This window comes from Pinus tabuliformis, chromosome 7 (assembly GCF_031772625.1).
Source record: "Pinus tabuliformis cultivar Carrire ecotype Pingquan chromosome 7, CPIR1, whole genome shotgun sequence".
NCBI classification, from domain to species: domain Eukaryota; kingdom Viridiplantae; phylum Streptophyta; class Pinopsida; order Pinales; family Pinaceae; genus Pinus; species Pinus tabuliformis.
Genome location: NC_142293.1, coordinates 190,448,360 through 190,458,853, shown reverse-complemented (window position 1 = coordinate 190,458,853; position 10,494 = coordinate 190,448,360). Strand labels below are relative to the sequence as shown.

Genomic DNA, 10,494 nt, shown 5'->3' with positions numbered 1-10,494 from the left:
AACTCCCATGGTTGTTTTAATATTCATATTGCTTACCTTACTAACAGTGCATATGATGAGATTTGCCTTCCTGGTGTATGTATTTACAAGTGGTGTGAGCGCGGCGGAGCAACCGAACCCTAGCCATGGCGGAACCCTAGGGCACCTGTGAATCCTGAACAGTTTTACATGCAGCAAGGATATGGGCTACTTTGGCGGTTCCCCACGAAGATCCGACCGTGGTTTGTGAATATTATTATTGCTCGGACCTCGTGAATCAACGGTTTTGTCGGTTGCCTGGCGTCAACTGCTCACGGGTATACTGGCTCCTTGTTTCACGCTGCGGACCCCCACCGGTTACCTCTGTTACACAGGTCTCCATTCTTTCCGCAGGTTGGTCCCCCGGACGGTCCCCTCTGGCACTTCTCTGTATTGACAGGCAGCATGGGCGACGAAGAACTTGTGGATTACGAGGCGGACCCCACGCCTCACCAAGACATCTGGGCGCATACGAAGAGGCCTTCTATGAGACCTCGGAGTGTTGAACTGGCCTCTGGGACAGCTGCCTCCTCTCTGCATCTGCATCTGCCGCTCTCTGGAAAGAAGAAAACCTCTGACTGCATCCCGGCCGACTCTCCGGCCCTTGACTGTCCGCCCCTTTCCCCTGCTACTCTACACTTATTGGGCTCCTGCCTTCAATCCTCGCCTTCATTCGACTCTCCGCTCCTGAATACCACTCGGCTTGCTTTCCCTCAGCCCCCACCGCCTCCGCCTCCATCGAACTCACCTACACCCTCCGTCTCACTTATGCCGCTGAACCAACAGACCTCATCTCGCATCCCACTTTCTCTTCTTCCGGGAACCAGTTGTATTCGACCCCACTCCCCGATTCGCTCGGGCTGCTTTAACTCTCCTCTTCTCCCGGTTCGATTTGCGGGCTCAGCACAGCACAGTTCATCGGACCCGTGTCGGAGGCTGCTAAAGGACCTTCCCTTTCGCAAGCGCACAGAGAATTTGAAAAAAGGAAGATGCCTGCGTGCCATTGATTCAAACTTCAACATCACTTTTGGGGAAGAAGCTCCGCTGCTAAATGTGATGGAAACTGGCCGAAGAGTCCTGGTCGGTAGGGTAAGGGGGCGTACCTACTCAGTGGAAAGACTCAAGCTCTGGGTGGAGGATATATGGGGCACTCTACTTAAAGAACTTCCTGATATCAAGGTCCTTGCGAGGGGTTGGTTCGCACTGCATTTCCATAGGCCTGAATATACTCACTGGATTCTCTCCCAATATTGGCATATCGAGTTAGCACCAGTCATGCTCAAGCGTTGGGATCCCCTGTTCGACCCAGAACGTGAACAATTGGGGGCTGGACCCATTTGGGTTCGTCTTCCTGGACTGCCTATGCAATTTTGGGACCCGTATGTATTCAAGCGAATTGGGGACACTCTCGGCACCTACCTGGAGCACGACAAATCCTATGAGAAAACGGGAATCATGACAATGGCCCGTATTCTTGTTCATCTTGATACCAGGCCGGGACTGGAGGAAAAAATCACTTTGCACCACTGCCATGTCTCTCGCAAGCAATTGCTGGATTACGAAGGTGTACCGTTTCGTTGCCGAAGATGCCATAAAATTGGTCATCTCTATAAGGATTGCCCACTAAACTCGGGGGTGACTTCTGAAGATACAAGGGGACCAAGACAGCAGCCTACAGTGGACCAAAATAATGGAGTTAATATTACTACGGAAGGGGAGCAGACCCATCATGAGACTCCATCCAAGCAGGCTAGCGAAGGCGCCAAGAAGAACACCAGAAGACAAGCATCATCTACTCCTGGGCCGCCTCGTACCCAATCAAAGACTGCGGCGACTGCACCTGCTCATCCGGGTAACGCTTCTATCCCCAACTGTTCTCACTATTATTCTGATGCTATGCAATCTACTATTCACTCATCTTTGCAGTCCCCCACTACTGAACATATAACCCTTCCCTCCATCCCATGCACCATTGCCCCTCCCCCTCCCACCTTCTCCACTACACCCTCCTCTCACAAAATGGACCTGGGTCTCCCTGAATCCTCCTCCTCTCCGGTAGGATCCGGATCACACCATTATCATCTCAGACCCCGGACTCGACCCAGATTACTGGGTCTGGGATCCTCCCCTGGTCGCTACCGCAAGCCAAAGAGGGGTCGACCATCTAAAATTAACTCGGCCATACAAAATGTTGTTGCTGATGTCGCCCAGGGGCGACAATATACCATTGAACGGGCACTTAGAGCTATTGAGCCCCTGATCTGCGGTTCCCCATGATCTGGCTCTCTTACAATTGTAGGGGACTAGCCAACCCCAAAAAACGTCTGGCTCTGAAAAGACTTATATATGAATCAAAATGCGACATAATATTCCTTCAGGAAACTTTATGTACATCTGAGGCGGCGGTCCGAAGTCTACAAACTCTTCTCCCTGGATGGATTTTACATGGATTGGATGCGTGTGGCCGATCCGGTGGTCTGGTCATTGGTATTAATCCCAGGAAACGCAGGCCTCTCTCCATTTGGGGGGGCAGAGGATTCCTTGGTATGGACATATTCATGGGAGATTTGGGTATCCCTATCAGGATTATTAACATATATGGTCCCAACCAGAATAGGCTTTCATTCTGGCAAAACTTTCTGAACGGCAATCATATCACTCCGAACACAGTGCTGGGGGGCGATTTCAACTTCTCCTTAGGGGTTGGAGAATCTTGGGGACATCATGCACAGAGTGATCCTATTGTGGAGCAAATGAACATTTTAATTGATGCTCATAGACTAGTGGACATACCTATGAACAAGAAGCTCCCAACGTGGCACAATCAGCGTACTGGTGAGGCAGCACTGGGGCGATGATTAGACAGATTTATGATGCATGAGGAGCTGATTCAATTGTTCCCCCTGTATAGACAATGGGTCAGCACTGGGGGTCTATCAGATCATCACCCGATTCTTCTTCAGGTCAGCGATAAAAAATTGAAGCCACGCTCCCCTTTTAAATTCTTTGCTGGATTCCTCAAAGAGCAGGATTATTTGAAGATGGTCTCGGATTTCTGGACTTCACAACCTCCCCTGAGAGAGCGGAGAAAAGCGATGGATTTCTGTGATAGACTAAAGCAGCTAAAGGAACTGACTGAAAGCTGGGCGAGGAGAAAGAGAATCGGTGATGAACAGCTACTAAAGGACATAGAAGATCAGATAGCTTTACTGACAGATGAAAAGGGTACTGGCTACATCAACGAGGACTCAAAATCTGCACTGAAACAATTACTTGGGCAAAAATCAAGGATACTACACGAAAAGGAGGAGCTGTGGAGGCTAAAAAGCAGAACCATATGGCTCAAAGCTGGAGACAGTAATACTAAATTCTTTCATAATCTTGCTAATGGCAGAAAGGCATCAAATACCATTTGGAAACTGCCATGTGAACCAGATGGATGGGCCACCACGCACCAGCAACTTGCTAAATTGGGGGTTTTACACTTTAAGCAACAATTCACTGCACCGAATGTTATTAACCTCCCAGACATCATTAATCTGGCAGGCAACTTCCCCCGCTTTGTGGAGCAGGAGGACATCGAAGATCTTACTCAACCGGTCACATTACAGGAGCTGGAAAGTACTCTCAAATGGTTTAAAAAAGACAAAAGTCCAGGGCCGGATGGATGGCCTGTGGAGTTCTATCTTGCTTTCTATGATATACTGGGTGAAGATTTATTGGAAGTCATTGAGGAGAGCCGGATCACTGGGCACATCCATCCGCCCATGAACCAGACTTTTATTGCCTTGATACCTAAAACTGATGACCCCTCATCCTTCAACGATTTTCGTCCTATATCATTATGTAATTGTCTCTACAAAATTATTGCCAAAATCATTGCCAATCGCATTAAGCCCATTCTGTCCACTCACATATCTGCAGAACAATTTGCCTTCCTCCAAAATCGCCACATCCAAGAGGCCATTGGTACTGCCCAGGAAGCCTTACATTCCATTAAGCTGAAGAACCTCAAAGGCATATCACTAAAGATTGACCTTGCAAAGGCTTTTGACAAGGTAAACTGGCTCTATTTGAAAATGATCCTCACCCATTTGGGCTTCCCCCACATGCTCACTAACTGGATAATGGGATGTATATCTACTGTCTCCTTCGCTATCCTTATCAATGGTTCGGCCTCCACCCGCTTCAACATAAACCGAGGAATCAGGCAAGGCTGCCCTCTTTCCCCTCTTCTCTTCCTTATTGTCATGGAAGGACTCAGTAGGCTCATTGCTACTGCTAAAAGGAATGGCGACTTCAGTGGACTAAAGATTACGGAACAGTACTATCTTACTCACCTATTATTTGTTGATGACATCTTAATCTTTTTGAATGGAAGTGTCCGGGACTCCATAGCACTAAATAATATTCTTCAGCTCTTCTGTAAAGCCACGGGCATGGTGATCAACGGGGAGAAATCTACCAGGTCCATGATGGGGTGCACTTATCAGGAATCTCAACTGGCGACCCAGCATTTCCCCTTCTTGGAAAATAATTTGCTGGATGGCATCAAATATCTTGGCTTCAGACTAAGGCCGGATGGGTACAAAATTGAGCACTGGTCTTGGCTTATCAACAAAATTGAAAAAAGGATAAATTGCTGGCATCATCGCCTTCTGTCTAAAGCAGGCAGACTTCTGTTGATCAAATCTGTTCTTGAGGCAACCCCAGTCTACTGGATGTCTCTCACATGGATCCCAAAGAGTATTCTTCAAAAAATACAACAACTCTGCAACCGATTCCTGTGGAACGGCAACAAAAAGGGGAAGACTTTTGCCTGGACTAGATGGTCTTTGGTCACTACACCAAAGAGTTGGGGAGGTTGGGGTCTGAAATCTCTATCGGAATTCGCCCACGCGTTGACTGCAAAGCAGGGATGGTCACTTCTCAAACCGAACAGTTTATGGGCGGAAGTCATCCACCAAAAGTACATCTGGCCCTCAAGCATCATTGACTGGATGCGCAGACCCCATTGGAACCGTCAAGGCATTTCTGCGATCTGGAAGGCAACCCTTAACGCTATGCCGCTCATCAGAGACAACCTGCTATGGCGAATTGGTAATGGTTCACAAGTCCGCATTGGCTTAGACCCTTGGCCTGGCTCGGGGAACGCACACCTTCTACCGGATGGCTTGGTTCGTCATCTCAACAACAGGGGCATAAAATATCTAGCACAGATTGGTGATCTGCAACATTCAACCATTTATACACAGGCCTGGATTACTGACCAACAGTGGCAATTGACAGATGAATGGTACTCCAATTGGAAAGGCTATATACAGGCACTAACGGAATCACACATCAAGTTACAGGAAACAGAGGATGAGTTAGTCTGGGCGCATGCAAAATCTGGTTACTATGCTCCGAAATTTGGATACTACAAGTTGATCGAGGCAAAGAAGCCTGACATGCTAAAATCCTGGTGGTCAGCCATTTGGCATTTACAAGCTCAACCAAGAACTCGATTGCTCATGTGGAACATTCTCGCTGACAAATTACCAACTGGTTCCATCCTCAGGAAAAGAGCTTTTGCTGGACCAACATGGTGCGTCCTTTGCAGAAAGGAGGAAGAATCAACTATACACCTTTTTCTTACATGTGAGGTTACAAAGGATTTATGGAATCAGGTCACACATGCCCTCAACTTAAATACTGTTTGGCAGGGAGCTGACATTCCTACGGCCTGGGAACAGTGGTGGTCTGCAGTGGCCTCAGAAAAAGCTAGGAACCTATCGTTGTTGGTTTCCTGGTTCATCTGGAACAGGCGTAATGCCATAATCTTTGAGGACAGCTTGGTCAATTGGCACCTAATTCCACCGTCCATATGCGCGGCATACACGGAGATCCCATTTGAGCATAAACAAATCACTCCCAGGAACATCTTGCCCGAAATTATAAACAGGGATATGCCGTGGGCATATTTTGATGGGGCAGCCCCGAGGCAAGGCTGTGGGGGGGGCATTCTTCTTTATCTCTCAGATACACACTATTTCCACCTGAGATTGGGACTTGGTCCGGGCACCAACAACCATGCTGAACTCATTACTTTGAGACATCTCCTCTATTTTGCTTTATCCAAAAACTGTCGGCAACTACAAATTTTTGGGGACTCAAAGAATGTGATTGATTGGGCAAATAACAAATCTATCTGTCATGCATTTTCTTTGAAACATATCTTGGAAGAAATTGTTTTTCTCAAAACACATTTTGACCAGATCACTGTTTCTCATATCTACAGGGAAAGAAATCAAATTGCTGACCGGCTCTCGAAAGAAGCGGTGGATCGACCTCTAGGTGATTGGCTCATCGAGGAATACACGCCGGATGGGATGCACAGATTTTTTCATCGTCCATATATCGACGGCCTCCTACAGGGGGGAAATGCCCCCACCTAAATTTTGATATGCTATGGTTCTCACTGTATATTTCAGCCACAGTACAGTTTTGATCTTTTGCTATGCTTTGATATATATGTACATAATAGCCATAGTACAGAACTTGCTTCTGTATAGCGGATACACTCTACAGTTACGGTTCTTTTTTGGTTTTTGTTGGGACATAGGTTTTCTCTGGGAGATACTGATCCATCGTATCTCTGTTTGGACTTATTGTGATGATTTTTGTAAATTTCCCGAGCAGTGGTATAACCACATTACAGCATATGCCAATGGCATCAACAGCATGTAATTTCTTATTTAATAGAAATTATGAACTCTATTTCTTCGAAAAAAAAAACAGTGCATATGATGTAGTAATAGTGAACAGGTGCATAAAGTACAAGCTCATGAGGAGTTGTGGTTATGAAATTTCAGCATTTTACTTTCTATATGCGGATATTATGAAGGACAGTCGCGTATGTTTTCCTATGGTGAAGAAACAATAGGACAGACTTAGGGAAAGGCTATGATATGCTTTAGACAATTATTATTTGGCTTTCTTGTTCTGATGTTGATGGTTATAGTTTGTGGGTGCTACTTAGAAGTGGTATTGGCTAATGATGGTTTATGAATGGCTACAATATGACATTGATGACATGGATTTACTGATTGATGAAGTTGCTTGATGACCTTACTGATGGATGAGTTGATGTGGTCAGACCTGGCAGTGAACTATTGGCACAGTTTCAAGGGGGGTATTTGCTATGCTTTTAATAATGCATTTTTTCCATTATTATTGCTTGATAATTTCTTATTACATAACGATGCTTACATTAATGATGCTCATGTTTCTAAAGTTTTTGAATAATGCATCATGCTATGTTGTGATCATGGGTTGCCTATGATGAAATCATGGATGATACTTATATATTGCTTGAGCCACATAGTTGTTATGATGCTACTGATCATATTTATGATGATGGAATATTCTTTTGATGATGCATATGGTACATATGTTATGTTGCTTACATGTTGATCTTCATAAGTTCAAGGAGATAAACAGAGCTTGAGTATACAACCTCATTATTTGATGATGATAAGTGTCACTCATTACTTTTATGTTGTTGTCATTATGCCTTCAAAAATGCATAAGTTGCATATGGTGCAGTTATGGATGATGATTCTTATAGTTCTTGACCCTCACATGTACATGATATGCTACACATGGTATATTGTCTGAGGATTGTTGATCTTGATGGTATCAAGGAGATGGGTTACTAACAAAGTTTGATAAATGATGGTGAGATCATGGTTTGTTATTGATGACTTTTCTCATTGATGAGAAGCTAGATACATACTACTATCTCTATGTCATGGGATATCATTGATGGGTGAATTACAGATAAGGATCTTATGGATGATTACTTAAGTTGCATGTTGATGAAGTGGTGTTGGTGTGATAGTTCTCCTTGCATGAAGAAAATGGGCCAAGAGAATGATGTTACTGTAGGTTTCATGAAGACATCTGCTAAATGATACTTGGAGACATAGCATACTTAGTCACATATTGATGATGTTAAGGAATGATGCTACTTTGCTATATGTTACTTTATGATGATATGATTGGTTCTCACATATGTTGATTGATGCATGAAAATATATGTTGTTATGCTTTGATGAACATGGATTGAGGCTCTTCCTACTAAGGGAAAGAGAAAGTTAACCTTGATGAGGTCAAGAGGATGAGTTGATAGTAGATCTCTATGGAAAATCTTATGTTGCATACTTGGTCACAAGTTGATGATATTAAAACTACATTGCCTTATCTTGCAAATTGATGATGAAAATGTGCATGTTGTTGTTCATGTTTCTACTAACAGATGCTTATGGTACAGATCCTATATGGTGTATGATAGTTGTTGATGACTATCATGGTCTTATTGAGGTATTTTGTTTTGGTCTCTTGATGTAAAGCTCATGTAAAGACCTATGTTACAAATCATTGTAAAATTCAGTCATGGTCAAGTCATGTAATCCCATATTTTTATTCATGTGATGTAATTTGTAACCCCACTATGTTGGGTGATCAATGTAAGCATGACTTATTGGTGATAGGAAAGGTCATGTCTCGTTGAGTCATAGAGTCATGTAATTCTTTGTACATCTTTAAAAAATTCAACATGTGCTCAAGGGGAGCATAGTCAGTATTTAGTGATCATACTCAGCAAATCATATCCACAACATTCATGTCAACAAAGGGAGATAAGCCTTCATTTAGTATTGGTCAGCCCTTTTCCCTTGATATCGAAGGGGGAGATAATCTTGTTTTTTGGAGAATGCTTGGTATATCTACAGATGTGTTTATAGGTATCTATAGGTGGTGGTGACCAAACACCAAAGTGGTTGTCATCAAGTCCAAAGGGGGAGATTGTTGGCATTATGACAAATGTTTTGTCCTTGATGGAAACCTACTTAATAAACATGTTATCGTGATGGTAGCAGGATGAGTATTCAGGCCAGTACATATGTGACAGAAAGATTGGCCAAAGGAATATCAATTCAGAGACAAAGGAATGATAAAGATGAAGTTTGAATAAGTATATGCAGGTTCTATGAAGTAAAGTCACATGCATATGCATGTATGGTGAAGAAAAGTTGTGTATATGTAGGTTCTGTGAAGAAAAATCGTGTACATGCATAGGTACGGTGAAGCAAAGTCACGTATATGCAGATTTTGTGAAGAAAATTCGCGTATATGTAGGTTTTGTGAAGCAAAGTCGTGTATAGTTTCTGCACCATAGTATTCTCAATACCAGGGAGTCTTTACCATGGTATTGGCCCATAGTAATGAGCGCAACAATGGATAGTTGATGCCGTCAAAGAATATTGTCGGCATAACTACAAAATTGGCCTAAGGTATTGGCTAAGGCCTAAGTTATATAAGGAGATGGAGATCAAAGTGCTAAGTGTGCATGATTTGGTTTATTGATGAATTGTTTGATCTAAAATAAGTGTGCACCTAGGAATGTGATGATGGATAAGATCTTATAGATCTAAAATGACTACACATTGAATAATTTGATTATGGTTTGATAAATTTGTGATAATGATGTTATGATGTGTATCTTTTACAGTATATGTTGAGATCTGGGGTTTGAATGATGTTTTGTTGTGCAACGAAGGTATGATTCAGAAGTTACAGATATATATATAGGTTTTCTTCAGAAAGATCGTGTACATACGGAAATCTACTTCTGGGTAGTCGCATATCGATTCTGTAGTATGGACATATTTGTACGCGGGTATGCTTATTAAAAGGCGCATACATATGCGGAAGTGTTTTGTAAGGTTCGCGTACATATGCTAGGGTTTTGTTGAATATAGTGTTTGATCAACTTGATTAGTCTTGTTGTATTTGTTGTTGTCTATCTTTCATGATGATCTAGGTTTAACAGTGATGGTTGAGATTGAATGATTTATGGAATGATTTGTTGAATAGCAATGATGTTGTTATATGTGTGGGGTTCAAATATTTGTGATTGGTTTTGTAAGTGATTTAATGAGTATTTCAGTATGATAGTGATTCAGTTTCAGGGTTTGGTGTTTTGAGATCTGTATGCAAGTGTGCTTCATGGAAAGCATATATATACGTGGATATGCTTAAGCAGTAGCACATATATTTTGGTATATGGTTGATCAGGGTTTGTTGTGACAGAATCTGGTTTATGTGATTAATAATATGTGGATTGGTATTCTGGTGAATGGATTTACAATGATCTAAATACTTTTTTTGTTGAGATTGATTTGAGTCTTAGTTGGTACAGTGATTAAGTGATTTGATATCATGATTACTTTTAGTTTTATTATTTGATATTGAGCTTAAATGATGGTAGTGGGTCCAGTCTGAAAATTTTATGAAACGTGGCCTACAGATTTGATGTTTTGGTTCAAGTGGATCTAGTACGAAATATTACGCAACGTGGACCATGGAAGTGTTGAGGGTTGGAGTCGTCAGTGAGGGAGTTGAAGCTTCCTTCGTTCGGTAGTTGCTAAATCT

General features: G+C 42.8%; 1 protein-coding gene across 1 annotated transcript; it reads left to right on the top strand.

Moving 5' to 3' along the window:
* Positions 1–3,059: 3,059 nt before the first annotated feature.
* LOC149246503 (uncharacterized) lies at positions 3,060–6,572 on the top strand. Its single transcript, XM_089441711.1, has 2 exons — positions 3,060–6,179; positions 6,492–6,572. The coding sequence occupies exons 1-2, from the start codon at positions 3,060–3,062 to the stop codon at positions 6,570–6,572; spliced, it is 3,201 nt and encodes a 1,066-aa protein (XP_089297837.1).
* The last annotated feature ends 3,922 nt before the right edge of the window (positions 6,573–10,494 follow it).